General features: G+C 45.2%; 1 protein-coding gene across 5 annotated transcripts in view; it reads right to left on the reverse strand.

The window, feature by feature from the left end:
- The window catches only part of ECPAS (Ecm29 proteasome adaptor and scaffold), an 83,634-nt gene continuing 62,300 nt past the window's right edge, over window positions 1-21,334 (reverse strand). For all 5 annotated transcript variants that reach the window (XM_077345292.1, XM_077345293.1, XM_077345294.1 and 2 more), the window contains 17 exons: window positions 20,829-20,876; window positions 20,075-20,196; window positions 19,345-19,495; window positions 18,578-18,643; window positions 15,551-15,640; window positions 14,905-14,971; window positions 13,026-13,117; window positions 12,869-12,935; window positions 12,160-12,351; window positions 11,324-11,532; window positions 10,941-10,984; window positions 9,601-9,793; window positions 7,419-7,563; window positions 6,247-6,352; window positions 5,486-5,574; window positions 4,228-4,299; window positions 1-3,154 (listed from right to left, as the gene is read on the reverse strand). In XM_077345292.1, coding sequence (XP_077201407.1) covers window positions 3,015-3,154; window positions 4,228-4,299; window positions 5,486-5,574; window positions 6,247-6,352; window positions 7,419-7,563; window positions 9,601-9,793; window positions 10,941-10,984; window positions 11,324-11,532; window positions 12,160-12,351; window positions 12,869-12,935; window positions 13,026-13,117; window positions 14,905-14,971; window positions 15,551-15,640; window positions 18,578-18,643; window positions 19,345-19,495; window positions 20,075-20,196; window positions 20,829-20,876 — 1,893 coding nt within the window. In that variant the 3' untranslated portion in view covers window positions 1-3,014. The remainder of the gene's footprint in view (window positions 3,155-4,227; window positions 4,300-5,485; window positions 5,575-6,246; window positions 6,353-7,418; window positions 7,564-9,600; window positions 9,794-10,940; window positions 10,985-11,323; window positions 11,533-12,159; window positions 12,352-12,868; window positions 12,936-13,025; window positions 13,118-14,904; window positions 14,972-15,550; window positions 15,641-18,577; window positions 18,644-19,344; window positions 19,496-20,074; window positions 20,197-20,828; window positions 20,877-21,334) is intronic.

Raw genomic sequence — 21,334 nt, forward strand, 5'->3', positions numbered from 1 at the left:
TTCTACCCAAGAGGTCATGCGCCTTTATTTCGTTAACCCTTTAAATGGGAACGTTTCAATCCATTGTACATAACTTGACAGCCAGATACAGAAACTCAATGTAGTGAATTTAATGGAGACCTGTTTTTGTTTTAGCAACATTAGAAATCTTTCAACATAAAACGATTTGTAAATTCTGCCGGGTACTTATAGTGTCAAATTTACACACTTCAATCCAGGTATACAAAGCAGCATTAAACAGCAGCACAAGGGCCCATCGTGGGCAACAGTGATTCTTAGTGCAATAGTTTTCAGAGGAAAACATAACTCTCCAAAGGCCACTTTTAATTTTTTTTTCTATCAAGTCAGCAAATTCAAGAGGGACACATATTTGACCTCTAAGTCAATGTTTAGCAGGTAGGATTCTCTCATAGAGGCACATGTTTCAGAAATCCAAATTTTAGAAAGGAAAAAAAGTTATCCAGAGAAGGTATTTGTCAAGCTTGTGTGTTCCAGGCAGCTGTTACTGTTGATCTGAACCTGGAATTCTTTTCAGTGCAGTTAATTTTTTTTTTTAAATCCCTTTTGGAAACTTCTACAGCAGCTGCTCCAAATGCAAGCTTTAAATCCCCTCTCAAAATTCTGAAGCCCCTGCTGGGAAGTCATAGCAGAGTCTTTGGATGTTTAGTACACAGCTGTTGCGGGATCTATAAAACACTCAGGAAGGGTTGCAGAAAAATTAAAAAGCATCAATTTGAAACTGCTGCCCAATTATTGTTCTTTCTTTTTTTTTTTAATAAAAGCTCTTGCAGGACAAAATGATGTATTTGGTAAAAGTTACGCAGAGATCTGCCTACAAACATTCAGTTTTACAGAGGTGCTTGGCAAATTCAAACTAAATGTAAACAAGCAGCTTTCTGTAATACATTAAAATCCTTTAGAGAAGCTTACAGCATCTCAGAATCCCAGCGTGACGAGTGCTAGCTAGGTAGGCTTTTCAACAGTCTGACCAAACATACACACACACATATACATACACACGAACATTCACAGTTTCTCAGGTGAGAAAGCCGTTTCTTAGTACCAGTTCTGTAATTTCAGTATTGGGACTATGCCCCTTCCCTATCAACACTCACAATTTGAAGTAGCATGTGCATACATTATGCCCCTGCACCTACCACCCATTTTTAGATGGAAGAATGCAGGGGACCCTATCCCCCATTTCATACAAGGCATATATATCGAGATATATATTTATACAGCCCCACTAAACTGCTAGAGTTTCTGGCCAGCCATAATGTGAAGTAGTCTTCAAATTCCCCTTACTGTTAAGTTCCTTTCCAGGAAGAGGTATACTGAATGAGCCAAGTCTAAAAAGTATTCTCCCCCCTCCCACCCCCCACCACAATCACCTCCAGGAAGACCCTAAGCATATGAGAGAGCTGTTCACTGTGCTGGAAAGATCTGTACAAAATAGTTCAGAAAAGGGCTTACTGGAGCTCTCATACAGTCTCCAGTTGGAGGCGACTGTTCTTACAAAGGGTGCAGCTGTACGATCCCATCTAGGTTGTATTCCTGTACGTAAAGATGGGAATGGGCCAAAAGGATATTGCCTGCTCCGAGGACCATTTGGGGTGTTGTGAAATTCCTATACAGAAGACAGGTTCCGCATAGGAATGAACGTACCACCTTCACCTAGATCTGATTCTGCAGCCAGCAACTTAGAAGTAAGGACGTCACACACATACATACACACCCGCCTAAGAGTGGTTAAAACACACTGATTCCCACATCAAAGTTCCTCCACACAACAAACCTTGCAAAAATGGCGAGTTGCGAAGTTGAATGGATTAAACATTTAACTTCGCCATCTATGAAATCTTTATCAGAACTGGAGTAGGTAATCACTTCTTATGCTTCCCAGACAAGGGAGCAGCTTAACATGGCTGCTCAGTACAATCACATTTTTACTGCGGGTCAATGGAAGTTAAAGTCAACTCTTCAGTATTTCCCACAAACCAGGAGATGCTTGTGCCTGATAAGAGGATGTGGTTTACATGACAGCTTTCCAAAGCAAGAAAGGGTTTACATACCTAAAGGGAGCAAAATCCAGTTTCAAGCCTCTTTTGGGGAAAATGTGTAACACTCTCAAAAGGGACATACTTTAGACAAGGCTTTTACTCCTCCCAAGTGTCACGCAAACCATTCTGGGGAAGAGCAGAGCAACAGCTTTCGTGCTCATCCAGTTCCCTAGACACTCTTGCTTCGAAGCAGCTAGTTAAAGTGCTTTTCCAGTGTGCATTCTTACCTGGTGGGAAGATCCACCTTTTTAAAAATATAGAAAGGCATGAACGTGCCCAGATGAAGTGACAGGATGCGGCCCAGTTCAGCCAGCGCTCAGTGAGGAGGGGTTTCCTGATGCTCAGGTCAGACCATTCCAGCAAGGAAAATGAGCTCTTCTCATACCATTATTTGTCTGTCCTTCTAATGGGATGCTACCAGCACAACACCCAGAAATAACCGTGCCATATGGAACACACAAGCAAGGCCTGAATGAGGACTTTGCTGGCCGCTGCTCCCATCGTCATCTTTATCTACAGAGATTAATGGGCTCCTGACATACGCTAAAAGGTTTTGCCTGGTCTAATTCACCAGCATGGTGCTTCTTCCTCTCTAGCCACACGGATCAGAACAAGGTTCCAAACAGCCTTATGCAGCTTGTTTTCTCTTTAACACTTTCATGGCTTCCTTAACTACACAAACTGCTTGAAACTGACTTTAAAAGGGGGAGGGGGGGAGAAAAATATTGGTACCCAAACTGCTTGAAATTGTTTTGAAAAAGGAAAAGAAAATTATTGGGGAACAAGATCAAAGGCGTTCTTTATTTTAGCCAAGGAATGATGCATGCTACAAAGTCATCTCTGCTTTTCCCTTGTATTCAGAGCACACTGCGTGCTTTCGGTTTTTGCTTGCTTTGTTTCACATGGCACTTGGTTGTGTTTTGTTTTGTGGGTTTGTTTCCCGGGGGGAAAAAATCAATCAAGTTTTTCAAGGGTTTTCTTTAACAAAGATGCTTTCTCTTGCAGTTCTGGCCTGCTGTCCAGTGTCAGCGCTGTTAGGGAGCCAACGAGAAGTTCTCTGCTTTCTGCATTCAGGCTTTCCCACTGTTTGGATTCTACACAAAGATGAGGGAGAAGAGGGAAAAGGAACTTATTTTTCATTGATTTCACATTTCTATCCAGATCTTCCAGCAGTAACAACTAACCATATAAAAACTACCAAAACAAAAAATAAGACAACACATACAATGTAGAGCAGGGGTGGGCATACTGTGGCCCTCCAGATGTTTATGGACTACAATTCCCATGAGCTCCTGCCAGCAAATGCTGGCAGGGGCTCATAGGAATTGTAGTCCATGGATATCTGGAGGGCCACAGTTTGCCCTCCCCTGATGTAGAGCCTTGGCAAGAACAGCATGGCCATGATTGCAGGGCCTCATGGTAGTTGTAGTCCATGGACAACTGGAAAACTGCAGTTTGGCCACCTCTGGGCTAAAGCATTATTTAAAAAATAAAGCTGTTCTTTATTTTTATCCCCAAAAATGCAAAAAAGATTACCATAGGATCCTCCTCTTTCAGGAATGAGATCCATAGGAAAGATGCAGCAACAGAGGCGACCCTGATCGTGGGAACTGCCTGATGAAGTTTAGAAATTGTGAAGGGGCTTTAGAAAATGTGAAGCCAGTGGGGGCTTCTTCAAATAGTCAGGACCCAGCAGGCCATTCAAGAATGTGAAGATCAGAACCAGCAGTGCGAACTGAATCCAGAAATTATGAGCCATCAAAGTAGCTTCCTCAGTTTTTGACTTACATGTTCCCATGCAGCTAGTGGATTCTCAGCTGCTTCTGAATACTCTACAGAGGCAGCCTCCCCAACACAGATAGACTCACATGCAAGTACATTGCAGGAGCCTAATCTTGAGGTTATCAGGTCATGAAAGACACAGATTTTCAAGCAAGTACATGAGCACTCCCAAGTGTTTCATCCACATGAGTAAGGGAATGCAGGAAGAAGTCAAATTTACTTCCATTTATTTTAGGCACAGTAGGACCCAGCATGGTGACAACTATCCTAAAAGACCAGGCTAGAGGCAAATCTTCCACAAATGTGTCACCTTAACCCTCAAAATCAGGCCAGAGACAAGCTTTTTCAGCCTTGATCAGACACCATCCAGGACCACAAAGTTTACCTTCAAGTTTTGTGAGCAGCACTTCTATCACCGACAAGGCTTCTGTTCTTATGGAGGTGTAGCTTTTGTTCTCTGAAAGGGGAAGAAATGCTGACATTTAAACGGGAAGGATAAGCAAGCTTGTACATTGCTGATTTATGTCACATGAATAATACAGCCCCAGATGTACTTTTTAAGCACTTCACTGATTCCTAACGTCACAGAATCTGATAGAAATCAATGCATGGCTTATAGGATCTATGTACTGCTAGAGGCCATGCATCATTAGAGTACGTGACTGGATCAATTAAGGCTCACTGAATCTGCTCATGACTTCCTCTAACAACCGAGAGCAGGCATTTTTCTTTTTCACTGTCCTAATGTCCTTAGGGATGACAGAGAATGAGATGGCTGGATGGAGTCACTGAAGCAGTTGGTGAAAATTTCAATGGACTCCGGGGACAGGAAGGCCTGGAGGATCATTGTCCATGGGGTCGCGATGGGTCGGACACGACTTCGCACCTAACAACAAATGTCCTTGAAAAGTTTCTTCAGCATCAAGCAGGAACAAGTGCTAAGAACAACTGAAATAATTTCTTATTAACTGCTGTTTGTCTGCCACCCACAGATCCTGGGGAACAGAACACTGATACTGAAATTGACAACCCACAGTGAGCCTTCACAGTTTTGCAAAAGAATTCCGTATATGCTCAGAGGAGCAGCATGAAACAATTTCACAGAAGCATAACTTTTTGCATGACTTTATATATCCTTCCAACACTAGGTGACATGAATTTTTCAGATCTCACGTGATTCCACCCACTGGCCCAGCTGAGAATGGTCCTACCATGCATGCTTCTGCCTGTATAGGAGTCAATCTAGGCTTTATGCAAGATCAGGTGGTAGAATTCTGAGCTGTTCTACTAGGTTGCAGGTGGAAGGAGAGATTTCTGAATTTTCCACCATGAAAAAGAAGAGTTCCTACATGCTAGGCAGCTTTTTAAAAACTCAGTACATTTAAAGAAATAAATCACGGGTTTTTAAAAAATGCCTGGGATTCTGAAAAACTGCGATCATCTCAGCTGGCCAGATGAGAACACGAGTCCAGTACCTTGCTAAGAGCTCCATTCAGGCCAGAGATACAGCTCCAGGAGGTGCAGAAAACAGATGGGTGAAAGGAAAATTTGAAAGCGCCAAGCCCTGCATTCTGTTCCTCCAGCCTTATATGCTTCAGAAGGGGGTGGCCTCACATAGCACAGCATTAAATTGATATGCTTACCTAGAGAGTGAGTGATAGAAGAACACGTTTCCAACAGGATTTCTGTCAAAGCTTCCGGGTCTGCGTGTTCTGCTTCAAGCAGCATTAGCCTACCAAAGGGAACAGCAGCAGCAGCATTACACTGATGTCAATCATGGTCAGGGGTCTCAGGGACCATCAGGGTGGTGGCTGCCCACGCTCCTGGGCCAGAGCTCCAACAGACAGCTGCAGGAAGCATGGGAATTGTCTCAGGAAAGGAAAGGACCCTCCTGCTACCCTCTGACACCCCCATGTCTGCTGAGGCAGATCGAGGAGAAACACCAAATGTGAACCCTGCACAGCCGTCATGGGTCTTAGCGGAGGGAAAAGGGGCGGGGCCAGGATGGTAGCTATCCTTTTGCATATCTGGACATAAATGTGCTGGATCCAGGAGAAGTAAATTAGTTCCTACTAGTAATGCAGCTACTGTGTGCACATCCCCACTAAGCCAATCGATGTCTGTACTGTCCTGTCAAGCACTTAAGAGAATTTTTTTTTTAATGTGTATCCTGCTGAAAGTAGTCCAACTGCCTTGCTAATGTTATGTCTCCCCCGGGTTCCTGACAATATATGTCAGAGGGGTAAAACTCTCCTCACTACCTGGCAGAACTGTGCAGGTGCACAGCAGAGCCTACATTCACCTGTGGACAAGGCTCTCGCGAGGGCAAATGGGCATGTCAGGGCAGGTGGGGGGGGGGGGAGGGTAGCACAGCAACAGCAAAAGCACCAGGCAGTCAATTTACCCTTGAAAATAAGCCTTCATGGCCTGGAGCACGCCCAGCTGTACTTTCCAGGTGCTGAGCTTCAGCCGCTCACACATGAGTTTGCACAGCTCCTGTCGGTAACAGCCTGAAAAAGGGAGGGGGGGGGATTAGTGAGGGCACCGAGTTGCCTTTCATCATTTCATCTGTATTCCTCACTTCCTTCCTTTCCTTCATGAATATCATGCAGGGTGCAAAAAATCCAAACTTATAGTTGCTGTTACTCCATAGGAGTGAGGAAATGGCATTCAAGTTTAACTCAGAACTCTCTCAAAGAATTTTGTGAACACCGTTTTTCCAGAAACAGCTGCTTACATGGAAATGTGGGTTTTTTTACCAGGAGAGTTGGCACTATCCAACACTTCTAGGGTTGCCGGGTTCTTCCAGGCCACCAGTAGAGGATCGGGATGGTAGGTCTGCCAGATCCAGGATCAGAAACTCCTGGAGATTCCTGTGGGGGGCAGGGCCCTCAGTGGGGCACAGGGCCACAAAATCCACTGTCCAAAGTAGCCGTTTTCTCCAGGAGAACTGATCTCCTGAGCTCCAGACCAGCTGCAAGAGCTCTAATTCCTGGGGATCCCCAGATCCTGCCTGGAAGCTCGATCTAAACAGTTCTCTTGCAGTGGTTATTATGAAGGGCAAAGACAAAATTACTAGTCCTTCCATCATTTATGAGGACTCCAGAAGAATGGCAGGATGTTGAGACAAAACAAAGCACTCTGTAATCCCCAAGAATCTGGCTAGGTCTTCAATTGCAGAACACCATCGACCAGTCAAATATCTGACTCTTCATAATAATAATTCATAATAATACTAACAACACTTTAACATCCCTAAAAAAAGGTAATCCTAAAAGGGGTAGTCAAAGTGCGGCTCTCCAGATGTCCATGGACTACAATTCCCATGAGCCCCTGCCAGCATTCGCTGGCAGGGGCTCATGGGAATTGTAGTCCATGGACATCTGGAGAGCCACAGTTTGACTACCCCTACAGACTATGAAAACGATAATACACTCTGGAAAAAATGTGGCCGTCAAGCTACACATTAACTGCTACCCATCAATCTATCACAGTCAGCATTCCTTCCTTTCCTGAATAAGGAGGGGAGGGAGATCTTTGTTCAACAATCCACTGCCTTCCCTGGGATAAACCTACGTTGTGTTTCTGGGTTTCTAGGCCACGCTTTGCCCAAGCTCTCAAAGGCACAGAGGAGAGAGTCCATCTGGAGTTCCTTCTCGTTTTCATTCTCGTCCTCGTCATCCTTCTGGGTTGGGCTGGCTCCCACCGTCTCAGGAGAATTCTGCAGGGATGTGATGTTGGGGAGAGAAGAGAGATACGAGAATGGTCAATGTTTACATTTCTTTTTCCACAACAGCTCAGACTTCCCAGCTAGAAATGTCATTTTTCCTGAGCTATTCCCATTTGAAACCACTGTTTTTGAACTGCACCCATGCTTATGCTACTGCTTTCAGAATGTAAATATCACTGGTAATTCAGCATATACAATTAGAAGATTAATGAACTTTTAAAGTGGAAAAAAAGTTTCACTTCTCCAGGAATATATACCCAATACCGGACAAAATGAACCAAAGCCAGAGCTGTGAACTGCTGTTCCTTGTGCTGCCTAAGCAGTATAATCTCAAATGATAACATTTTTTTCCTTGGCAACTGTGCTACCCACCAACAGGCATTGTGTACATCCCAGCCCTCACTTCCCTTTGACTTTTGTATCCCTCCAGCAAGGGAGAAGTACATGTTGCTCATTTCTCTGTAAGCAGAGTGCCTTTTGAGAACAGAAATGGAAGAGTTGACCAGACAGGCCCAAATCAAAAGGGCAGGAGGTTCAGGTTTTTGCCACCAACTCTAAACAACTACATCAAAGTCACCAGAAAAAAAGGATATAGTAACCAACCAACAAAAAAGGCCCAATATAGGCACCGCTTTTGCAGCTGGCAGTACTCTCTAGGAGCAGAAGTGCTCCTTTAATGTCAGTGTTGTCTGCATTTACCATTTAAACAGATCATACAGAATTCCTAATTTGACCCTAAGCTGCACATCAAAAAACCATCCATCAGGGCCACATAGTGATATGGAAGATTCTTCTATTATTCCGGTTTATCCCCCAATTATTTGCAGAAACCACTCCCCCCCCCCCTTTTTTTTTTTTTTGCTGTCATCACAGCTGACTATTTTGACAACAGTACTTTCAGCCCAAGCCACTGGCGATAGCCCAGATGCTGTCCCTGTGCAGTATGGGTCCAAGGTACTGCAAGAAAGGGAAGAATTAAATCTCCAGTTCCCATCAGTTCTGACAAGTCTCCTGCTTGTTACTATCTAAGTTATGCCCTCCGCAGAACACTTCACTCTCTTGGAAGTCCCTGGCCCTAAGGAGGCGTGCCTGGCCTCAACCTGGTGGAATGAGCTCTCGCAAGAGCTGAGGGCTCTCAGGACGTGCAAAACAGAGCTCTTCCTCCAGGTCTTTGGTTGAGATCAGTGCTAGCACTAGGGATATCATGGCCCTCCCCAGGCTCAGTTGATTACATCTATACCCCCCCACACACACAGGTAGGGAGATCTGCTCAAAGGAGGGATTTTTAGGCTGCCATTCTTTTGTGGCTATAGAGGGCCTCGAGCCCTGGGTATAATGGGGCTTTATGTGGGGATTTCATGGGGGGAGGGGGGTTATGTGTAAGCCACCGCATGTCTTCAGAAGGAAGGAGGATATAAGTCTAATTATTAATAATAATAATAAGGCTATCGAAAACACTGAGTTTATTTCAATGTTCCCTTAAGGAGCCAGTTTTTTCCAGTGTACTCCTACCGCTAATAGCAGCTTGCGCGATGATTGATTGATTGATTTATTAGATTTTTATCCCTCCATTCTCTAGGGACTCATGGTGGGTTGCACAAAGCAGAAATACACCCCAATAAAATAAATCACATCCCTCATGCTAAAAATCCATAAAATCCATAACCCCCTAAAATGGCAGCATAATCCCCAATCTTCCCCAATTTACAATCCAGCCACCACAGGTACGAGATACGCAGAATGTAAGAGCGCTGGCCGGAGGAGGGGCCCCATTTGTCTTAGTTCTAATTCCTAGTTCTGCTGTTAATAAGTAACAATCTAAAACACAGAACGCTGTGTGTGTGTTCAGTGCTATCAAGTCTCTTCTGACTTTTGGTGACCCTAGGAATGAGTGACCTCCACAATATCCTATTGCTAGCAGCCTTGCTCAGGTCAGCACAACAACACTGCATTAAATCTTAGACTCGGGGGTGTAAAAACCATCCATTACCAGTGGCTCAGCCAACCCAAGAAGGGTTGAAGGCTCACCTTCTTTATTAGTGGAAAGATGATGTCCGCCAGCTCCTGGAACCGATTTTCCTGCGTGGTTTTCAACACATCCGCCGTGCACCGGAGGGCCACAATCTTGTACCCGAGGTTGTCTTTGCGGCACTCCTTAAGCATAGCCTGAAGGACATCACTGATGCTGGGCTGGTTCGGAACTGCCTTGTGATGTTCAGCACTGGAAGCACCAAGAGCACATGGGAGGGAAGTGACAATTATGAGAGCCTCTTCCAGCCATCTGATTTAATCCTCCAGTTCCCCCACCCCACACGCATGCACACAATTTTATTTGTAGGACATCGTTTGCAAAGTGGGTTATTGTATGTGTTATATGCATACATATATGCATTTGCTGTAACTTGTGCGTGTGTGGCTTGTCAATGTTTCATTAAACAGTTTATACTCATGACCTTATACAACCAAAGTATTGATATAAATGGCTGTAAGCATTTTGGGGGGGGGGGGATATTATTTTATTTATATACTAGTATCAAAGCCCATTTTAAAATGGACTTTGAAAGGGGCAGCAGGTAGGTGGATGTGAGAGGGTGACCGCGCTCCCTTTGGCACAGAAAGAGGGCTAAAGGGAGTAGAAAGGCCGCCCCTGGGGATGGCGCTGCCGCGCGAGGCTCCCTTTGGGCTGGCAAGCACTCTCACTGTGGCAAGAGTCTCCCAGGAGGCTGTTTCCCAAATATATAAGGGAGCGAAATAGTGTTAAGGATGCTTAAATGTTTAAAATACAAGGAGAGACTGACGATAGCCACATTTATCCAGCAAGAAATACAAGAACTGTGCTTAATGAACACAAAGGTTTGCACATTGTTTTGTGTTATGTTGATTGGTCTTTATGAAATATGATCCACTTTTCATTTAGAATTTACCTGTGAGTTTACTACTATCTCTCCTTGCCTTCCTTTAAGAAACCTTTTGTATTTCCAGTTCACACTACCACAGACTACAGTGGCCAACCTCCAAGTAGTGGCTGAGATCTTCTAGGATTACAACTAGTCTCCAGGCAACAAAGATTAGTTCCCCTGGAGAAAATGGCTGCTTTGGGAGGTGGACTCTAGGGCATTATACCCCATTGAAGCCCCTCCCCTCCCCAATCCTCACTCTCCTCAGGCTCTACCTCCAAAACCTCCAGGTATTTCCCAACTTGGATTTTTTTCCGAACACCTCCCAGTAAGAAATCTTTGCAATGGGCTTTTGTTAAAGAGAGTTTATGTTTATATCACCCCTCCAGGTCCAGGAGGAACATGGTACTGAACTCCATTCACAGACTGGATAAGTTTCCAAACTCGGCTAGCTGAAGGCGACTCCCTTACCTGCACGCACCGACGACACTGGCAATAGCTTTCAGTAACTCCTCCTAAATATGAAACAACAATTTTAGTTAGAAATTCCTACAGCATGAAAATATCTTAGACTGATAACTAACTAATCTAAGCCAGAAAGAAACAGCAGAATTGTTCAAACATCACAGCAACATAGTTTTCTTCCCATGTTACCCTCTCCCCAAACCAGATCTTTTTTCTAATATCATCAAGCTACATTCAGTTTTTTTCCTCTGCAGCACTGAAGACAATTTGAAAGAAGAATCTCCAGTGTACACTTATCCCCACCCTTGCAATTCCCCCCTTCCATTTTTGGACTCCAGAAATAATCAGCTTTCCACACACAATCTGCTTGATAGTAACCGAAGCGTTACCTTTCCTGTCCATGTCCTTCCAGACAAGCCTTGCAACAGAGCACTGAGCACCATGCCCAGGTGTGGAGGCACCAAGGAGCCTGATTGCTTTGCTATAGATGCCATAGCAGATGCGCCTTGAGCTTTCATCTTCCAGGACTGAGACTGCAAAGCTTTCTGGGTGATGGTTATCAGCTCCTCCATATACAGTCTTATGCCTCCATAGGTGCCTACATACCAAACGCAAAGCATTTTCACTGCATGGATTCAGAACAGGGGCAATAAAACGGGGTTCATGTTAAACTACAGTTTCAGGAGACCATCTCTGCTGTACCATAAAATCTTCAGGTATGACACAAGGAGTGTTCCCTCAGCAATGGCCAAACACGTGAGCTATTTCAAGTTTCACTTAGAGCACCAAAAGAATGTCAGCATCAAGAGCACGTTTCAAAAAGACCTGCCCATTCAAGTTTAAACTGTGAAGTAAGTAATGTATTTAAGAGCTTGGGGAGGGGATTGTTTTCCTGATAAGCTCTGATAAGCAGAACCATTAACATGGCTGGAAATCTAGGTCTCCTGAAGTATAAAATATGAACACATCCACCCCATATCATCATCCATGTACTATTTCCCAAGTGTGCCCGCATCTGAGGATCTTTAAATCTGTAGACTGGGACCATACTGGTCCTAAACAGATATCCCTGCAAACTTGGGGGACCCCCCTAGGTTTGCAGAAAAATCTGACATTAAGGGAATTTAAAATTTTCCCCCAAATAAAAAGCATGGTCTCCTTTACAAGTTGATGCCCAATTTGCAGCACACATTATCAACCACGTGATTCACCAAGATCTCCTTACCAGGCACATTTTCTTGCCATACTTCAGTCCACAGGTTGCCATCATCTTTCTCACCCTTCTCTTCCTCAGACACCTCATGCATGCCCAGGAAAGCCAGAGGCAAGACCAGTTTGGCTTGATTCTTCAGCACGTCTGGGCTGTAGCGTCCGATAGCATGCACAGTTAGTGCACAGGCCGTTTTATAGACTTGCTCTGAAACGTAAGAGAGGACAAGTTTGCAGAAACACAAGGATGGGTTCATTCACTTTTTGGCAAGCAATTTCCTTGTTCCAGTGCTGAGCTGGACAAAAGAGATGCCCCTTATTGCTTTTTAGGTGGGGAAGAGGGAGAAGCTAAGCAAGCTATTCGCCAGTGGGATCTTTTCACATACCAAGTGATTGTAATTGATTCCTGCAAGGTGGGTGACTTTTATTCCCAAATCATGCGCAAGGAACAGAGTGTGGGGAACAAGTGGTTTGACTAAAATTATGCATAAGAGTTTATGATTAAGCCATGACATTCGAACACTTGTATCCCTAGGTTACAAAATTAGCACCAGCTCATTGGTCATACAAAGCTGTCTTGCAGAGTTGGATCATCTGCCTATCAAGATCAGTCCTGTTTCCTCTGACTACCAGCAGCGTGCCATGTGCTCAGCTAGAGGCCCTTCGTGTGACCCACTCCCTGAGCCTTTGGGAGATGCCGGGGACTGAACCTGTAAGGCACATACCCTCTTTCTCCATGTACCAGCTGTTCAGCTTCTGCAGTAATTTGTCTGTGCTGCTGTCACGTGAAGTCTTTTAAACAAAAAGATTAGCAAGAGTCAGTTTTCGCAGCTCATGAACTCGCAGCGGCAGAAACAAGAAGCACCTAAAAGTTTCACTTACTCGAACTAGGTGTCCCATGGCAAACGCAAACGCTTTTTGCACCACGTTGTTACGATCAGTCAGCCCGCTGAGCAAAGCGCTCATCAGTTTACCTGCATGGAATAAAAAGGACACCAGTCATAAAGGTACGGGTTACTAACCAGTTTCAGTTCTTTCCTTATTTGTATCAAGGGGTTCTAGGAGTTCTAGGCCTTTGTGTTAAGCTATCGCTCTTTGTGTCGTGCATGCTTTAGGCTGGCCCTGCATTGAGCAGGGGGTTACACTAGATGGCCTGTAGGGCCCCTTGTAACTCTATGGTTCTATGTGTGAGGGGGGTCTGAACCACAACACTGGTCAACAATGAAATGTACATTATTACTCTTAGCATGCCAGCCTCTTCCCTGATGGCTCTTTTCACCTGGGATGACAAAGCAACAGGCCCTGCTTCTGGAGCTCTCCTTTGCCCCCACTTCAGCCAGTTGCTTCTGCTTCTCCCTCTCTCAGCTTCTACATGGAAGTGTGCAGCTGATATGCACAATCAAACATGAGGACTCTGCCAAGTCCCCTTGCTGTTCATGCTGTAAGAGAGGGAGTCAAAAGAATCTTCTGTCCACATCCTACTCGGGTGAAAGTGGCCAGGAGGAACATCCTTGGATCAGGGAATTAGGGCCGGGAGCAGATGGAAAATTTCAGAGGACTCCACGTGGCTCTCATTTTTTAGATAACTGTCCCTTACTGTACAAATAAAACAAACAATATTCTGGCCTGGTGAAAATGTACAACAGTGGCTATGCTGTGAGGACAATAAGCAAGGATCTTTAATACCGTATTTGCCGGCGTATAAGACAACTGGGCATATAAGACGACCCCCCAACATTTCCACTCAAAATATAGAGCTTGTTATATACCTGGCCCGCCCCTGCACCTCCCTGTGACCGGCACTAGTGCACAACTGCGCATGTGCGAGCTCTGCGAGGCCGGAGCACCGCAGCTTCCCACTGAGCAGAACGGGCCGGTCATGCCGAAAAGGCTGGCACCCCTGTCTTGTTGCTGACGCTCACTGCAGCCACACTGATGACCTGCCGCAGCCGCGCTGGATACCGCATTATACTGGATGGTGTGTAGAATGAGGTGGGCGGGCATCAGGGGGCCACTATGGGCAGCTACGTCTATCCCAACTGAAGTGCACCCGGCATATAGGATGACCCCCCCACTTGGAGGCATGTTTTTCAGGGCGGGGAAGTAGTCTTATACGCCAGCAAATAGGGTAATAAGCACGTTATATCAGGTCTTCACAAGCTGGCCCATAATGAAAGATAAGTCATGTTTTATGCCTGGAACCAACTTCATCTGTGCTCAGTTAAATTGGGCCCCTGTCTGCAGCCTAGAGGTCACAGAGTCAATAGCTCATTATGATGGACACAAACCAAGAAAAAAAAGCAAAATTAAGATTGATTTGCGAAGATCGCATTTTTCCACCAGAAACCACTGACTGAAGCAAGTTAAACTGCTAGCTCCCATTCAGAGCTGCCCACTGGTGGCAGAAATTGCTGTCGACTCACAGCAGACTTCTGGCAACCCTGGAAGGTTTTCTAGGCAAGAGGCTTTCAGAGGTCTTTCGCCATTGCCTGCCTCTGCATAGTGATCCCAGACGTGCTGGGTCACCTTCCATGCAAGTACGCAAGTGCTAACTACTTAGTTTCTGAGATCTGATAACACCAGGCCATCCAGGGCAGGGCAGTGTCCATTACCCAACATGAAAAATACTGCTATAAGACAGAACAAAGGCTGTCAAGAGCACAGATAAACAGTACCAGATGTTAAGTGATGAAATACATTCCCAGTAAAGGGCAAAGCATAACATCAACAAATAATAAAGAGAACAAACAGAAATCCTTACCTGAATACGGTGTCAAGTCTTGAGGACACTGAGTGGTCAGTGATACAATTACACTAGCACAGCCACCCTGAAAAGTTGTGAGAGAAGAAGTCTTGTTATTGAAATTGTTCTGCCAGGTGAGGGTCAGGCTTCAAGGCTTCCAACGTTCCCCTGGAAGCAATCCCTATTGCCTTTAGTGAGACTTACTTCAGAGAAAATATGCATAGGACTGGGCTGTGGGTCCCTCGTTCTGTGGGCTTTCTCGGCCTAGGATTGGAGAGTGCTAGCTGGGCCTGCCTGGCCGTCACGTGTTACAGCAGAGTGTGCAGATGGCCTCAGGGTGACCTACTCACATATGTATATGGGAAACTGTGGACCCTACGCACAGTGCTGGGGGTATTCACCTTACTCTTCAGGGCACACCTGCTTGATCCCAAAGTGCACAATCTCCACCCCCCACCCACTACCTTGTTCAGAGACACACTCAAGGTAATTTGCACCCCATCTTTTTGAGGGAGGGCAGAAAGATGGGATGCAGGTATTACAGGTATCTTCACAATAACTAGAGATTAAAACGTCAGAACTGGAGAATATTTTGTGAGTCTATCTGTGTACACTGTCTTTGTCATTCCTTCCACAGGTGCCTTCCTGGAAGAGTGGGCGTTACCTTCGTTCCGATGCCTACTCCGCTCCTCGTCAAATCACACAGCCTAGGAACCAGCTCCCCCAGGACTGACACATCCAAATACTGCAAACACTGCAGGGAAACAGAGGATGAAAACTGAAGCACCACAAGGACTAGTAACATTTCCTCTTTTAAAAGTTGAACACAAGCTGCTTGCTACAAAGCTTAGGGCCAAACTAGTTGTATGGAAGCAGAGGTAGGCCCTAGAGACATGGGACACTGCCAACCAGTGGCAAAGAACAGCAGGCTTTTTATACCCCCTTTTCACTACCCCAAAGAGTCCCAAAGCAGCTTAAAAAAACCTTTCCTCTCCCCCCCCCCCCCAACAGACACACTGTGAGATAGGTAGAGCTGACAGAACTCTAAGAGAACAGCTTAAAAAATGTAATTAGCCAGCTGGACAACATGGAGAGGAACAGGGAATCAAATCTAGTTTGCCATATTGGAGACCACTGCTCTTTAACCACTACACCATTCTGGCTCCCATGCTGGAGGAACACAGTGCACCTTTTATGGGTGCCTGCTGCTTTTGTTCTTGCACCCTATTTTTTAGCCACTTTGCCCCACAATGAGGCAAACACATTTCAGGGTCATAACTGGAAGCAGAGCATTGGGGGCGGCAGGAGAAAAGCAATAGATGGAGAAGGGTTGCAACAAATGCATCCTCCGGTCCCATTTTGCTGGGGCAAATTGCACCCTCTGGTGGCTGTCTTTGCACCTATTCAGCTGTAGTGAAGTTGCAGAATGGACACTTCCCCTCCAAGTCTCTTGTTTATCCCTTCAGTATCATGGAAATGCAGAAGCATGGATCTCAGACTTCAGTGGCATAGATGACTCCTAAATCATCTTCTGAAAAGTGCCATTTCCAGAAAATGCAGTGGGCAGGGCTACAGATATCTGTCTGAATGAACTTCCTAGAACTAATAGTGGACTGATAGCAAGAGCTTCAACAGAGATGGTGTTATGTAGTGACATGTTAGAACAGAGATGGTACTTCATAACAATATCACAGAAGAGGGCCAAGCAACTACTGAATACAGCAGTGAAAGAAGGTATCATAAGGCGCTTTCTGTTCAGAGGTGGCCCCATATAGTTTTTTAATTCCTGCTGATACAGGACCAGCAGCAAATGGGCTTCCACCTGGAGATTTTCCCCAGTTTATCTGCCTCAGTTCTCTACTAGCAGCAATTTCCCCCATACCCACCAGCAGGCTTTTCAGGTGTTTTAAAAAAATCATTATAGTACTAGCAAAAAAGGCTGTTGCACCTAAAAATACAATGGGAACTAGGCTCCCACCCCCCTCCGTCCCAGGCAGGCCTGCTGATGCCTGGAGAGGCCTCGATCTTTTTGGGGCGGGGGGACCACTGGTGCGGACCCCCCTCTTCTCCCCCCCACCCTGAAAAGGGCTGCTGAGGCCTCTCCAGGCCTCGGCAGGCCTGCCTGGGGCTAGGAGTGTGTTGTCAGGGACTCCCTTCCTCCTTCCCCCCTGGTCTAGAGGCAGTCCTGCCAAGGCCTGGCAAGGCTATGGCCAGAGCTGCTCAGGGTAGTGTGAGCACTGACGGAGACTGGCTTGTCTTCTCCCACTCTCCCTGGCAGTGCTGCCAAGGCCTAGCGAGGCTGGGTCTGCTCAGGGTGGGCTTGAGTGCTAGGGAGGGTTTCTTCCTGCCTTCTCCCCCTCACCAGGCCTGCAGTCCCAGACCCTCCACCCTCCCTCCCAGGTCTCGCTTACTGGCCGGGCACTTATTCCATATGGAAGAAGTTGGAGGGGGATACAGCCAGGGACAGGAGATCCTTCCTGATTGGCTGTACATTGAACAGATGGCCAAAGAGGGGTGGGACATCCAGGACAGCCTACCTGATTGGTGATTAGGCAATGAGTCCCAACTCCTCCCAGCACCCTCTTACCATTTTATTGATATGTTCAGATGATAACGTTATAGCAGCCTTTCTCAACTTGGGAAACCACTGAAACTTTCGTCAGGCTTTGAGAAACCCCAGAAGTAGCACAATTGTGGAGAATATGGTTGGAAAGCATTGATGGGTACGTGCCCACCCAGGGCCCCTCCCCTTCCCTTCCTCTCTAGATCCATCACTGACCATTTTGGGAGGAAGTGGGTGGGTCTACATGACCATATATGGTCATATCACCTATAAATGTTTAACAAATTTCGAAAATATATTAAACATTAATTAACTCCTTCCCATCCGGGAAACCCTTCCAGGGCCATCAAGAAACCCTGGTTGAGAAAGCCTGCATTATAGTGATCTCTTTCTTTCTTAGAATTCCCCAATTTCCCTTAAAAAATAAGTTTCTAGCCCCTGTCATCATAGAGTTACAAGGGGGAAAGTAACTTTCTGCGAGGCTAGAAATTTACTTTCCTTAAAAAAATGAAAGCCGGGAATGTTATAAAGCTATAAATTGGCTTCTTAAAAAGAACAAAAAAGCCCTCTGACGGGGAGAGGGAGAATCACACCATCTGAAGCCAGAAGCTTGTATGGTGCTCTTTCAATCCTCCTGCGGTCCCATTTTACAATGCAGAAGTGCCGAGGAGGAACATCCATGCAGCGCAGCTCCCCAGCTCTTCCCTCTGTTTGCAAGCAAGGGATGCTTGCAGAAAAAGAACATCTGCTTCCTTTTCTCTGAAGACTACTTTCCCCCCTTGGGTTTCCTCCAGGAGATCTAGAGAACAGACTGTTTGCAGCATTTCTATTCTACTTTTCTGCTATTTTCCAGCAACAGCACGCTCAATTTCCCAAACAAAATGAAACACTGGGCTTTCCTGAAAGTTTCTTCTCTTCAGTGGGGGAAGTAATCCAAGCCGCTTAAGTGAGATCCCTTCCTGGAGCGAGAGGATTTGTGACCTAGCCAGTCCACTGAAGAAGAAGCATGAACAAAAATCCAATATTCAGCCACCTATCACTATCATTCGAAGGTTTCAATAACAACGATCTATAACGAAACTTTTTAGACTAAGAAATGAGCCCCCTGCTTTCAACTAAGCTACTTACCATATTGATTGTTTCCATCATGGGAGAGGATTTAGCAGCACTGAGTCTGGCATAATCCATTGCAGTCTGAAAGACACATGTTAGAAACTAGTTCAAAAGACACCCAATGGTCAAGGGGAACCTATTCAGCAGAAAACAAGGAAGGTTGTCTTATGAATCCATAGAGCAGCCTTTCTCAACCTTCTTACTGTTGAGAAACCTTTGAAACATTCTTCAGGCTTCAAGAAACCGTAGAAGTGTCGCAATTGTGCAGAATATGGTTGGGAAGCATAGCTGTGCACATGCCCACTTGGGGTCCCTCCCCTTCAGGCCCATCTCTGGCATTTGGGGGGGGGGCAAGTCAACATGACCACATATGGTCATATCACCTGATAAATGCTTAACACATGTAAAAAATATTAAAAATTAATTATCTCCTACCCATCGGAAACCCTTTCAGGGCCATCAGGACACCCCAAGGTCTAGCCTGCCCTAGAGAGTCTGAGGATTACAGGTCTCCCAAAAAGGATTAAAGAAAAGACACAATGGGAATTATCTCAAATCAAACACTAAATTCAGAAAAGCCTGAGATTCTTCTTATGTCTTTTCAGAGTCAAAAGGCATTCTGAAATAAAGCTACTTGATAACATGGAATTCTCCTAAACTGATTTTATAGACCAGTCAGCACATGGCATTCATGCCTTGGGGAAAACTCTTGACACATAACCACCGGTGCCTACTTTTGTTTGCTCTAGAATTTCATCACAAGGTTCATTAGCTGCTCTTACCTTCTCTTGATCTGTAGCACGAAGGCTCAAGTAGTTGAACACCTGGGGCTCCAGCACACTCAAGGATTCCAACAAGGCTGGAATGAGTTTGGGGGCGTGTGGCTTCAGCATGGCCCCAGCACTTTTACTGATCTTCACCAGAGTATTAATACTGTAGAAGAAAGGCAAAGAAAAAGAAGACAGGTAATAAAATAAAATGCAAGGCAAATCTTCCCATGCACCAGGATTACTCAACAGAATCCCAGAGTTAAAAATATCTCTCAAGAACTCCGTGGAGCTTCATTCATGGGTAAGAAGGCCCGGGGAGGAGGGGGTAATGCCCAGGGATTCCCGAGAACTGCCTTCCAAACCTCTCTCAGTGCTGCCACTGGTTCCCACTCACACCAGCCTCCTCTGAGACAGCTTGTTTTTCTCCCTTACATTTGAAGCAGCAGAGAGGAACAAGAAAGCTGCTATTTGCCATGAGGCTCTGAGAAGGGGCTAGAAATGGTCTCTCCACGGTAGGTGTTTCAACCCCAGCTGATACAATTACATGGAGGCTTCTCAGTATATTCATAGGCTCCTATATCAGCAAGCTTTAAATGTGGCACCTTGTAAAATGAATTTGTTGAAACAGTTGAGTGAGATCACCTATTTCCTCCTTGCTAGGAAAGACTAGTCTTCCTGTAGATGAATATGCCCCAATATATGCAATTCAAAAAGTTGGGGGAGGGACAAACAAGGAACATACCTAAGAGTTCGTACTTCAGTTACGGTACTCATCATTCCTTTATCAAGAAGGCACGGCAACAAAACAGCTATCGTCCTCTGGCCTGCAGCTCCTTTTGAAGGGTCACACATCTTCACACATACCTCAAAACAACAACAAAAGACCCTCAAATGGAACCCACATCTCCTTGAACTTAAATGTATGTCCCAGTTTGGGGGTTCATGCCAAACCACGGTTTGATGCCATGCAAGTGAGCCCCGTGCTCACAAACTCCTCCCCACCCTCGAACTGAATTAATAGCTTCATTAGCTAATTAATAGCTAATTAACTGAATTAATAGCTTTGACTCAGGCTCACACTACCCCAGTCTGGCACTGCATCCAAATCACCAAACTAGGACTCTCCCTCCAAGTCAGGATTGCAAATCAACCTGATTAGGAGCAGGTGCCCAAATAAAAGTTTGATAGTTTAGAAGTACTGTGAAACAACAGGGTCCAAGCTAAAGCAAGGTCCGAGCTAAGCAGGCAAGAAGAAGGGAGAGAACCTGCAAGCATTTGTATGTTACAAACCGTACTTTGGTACGATAGAATTATACAGTTGGAAGGGGCCCTACACACCATCTTGTCCAACCCCATGCTCAATGCAGGATCAGCCTAAAGCATCCATCTAGGTTAAATCGTTTTTCTTGGTTAATTTGAGGCATTGCATTGGAAGATAAAACTCCGCTGGTGGCGATGGAATAGCTTTAGTTTATAGGAAGTGAATTAAAATTTACCTTACTCAAAGTTTTCAGGGCTAATTCAGCTGCTTTTCTAACAGTTTCCTGGAAAACAAAAGAAGAAAAGAAGCATTTGGTTTTGCTTAAAAATTCCAGTGGCTTTATGACAATAAATGTTTAGTTTCTTTCAGCTTCGCTCCAGTTTCTTACTTTAGGATCCTAATGAAAATAAATTAACACAGGGGTTGCCTACATACAACTAATATAAAGTACACGTTTTCCCATCCTGTGGATTTGTGTGAAGATAGGGGACCCTAATGGTTCCTTTACCAAAAACACCTTCAAACTCAACCACAAGCTACTGTACAGGCACAAATGCTACTGCAGTTGTGCAAACCAAGATTTTAAAACCCTGCACCTATCAAGTATCACTCAATCCACCAGTGCACCCAAAGCACTGCTCAAAAATCAAGAAACACAAAAGCTCTTAATTGCGGGTTGTTCAACTTTTCAAAAGCTGAGAATCAAATGACCTGCTATACACAAGATCTATGAATGGATCT

This window comes from Paroedura picta, chromosome 7, assembly GCF_049243985.1.
Source record: "Paroedura picta isolate Pp20150507F chromosome 7, Ppicta_v3.0, whole genome shotgun sequence".
NCBI lineage: Eukaryota > Metazoa > Chordata > Lepidosauria > Squamata > Gekkonidae > Paroedura > Paroedura picta.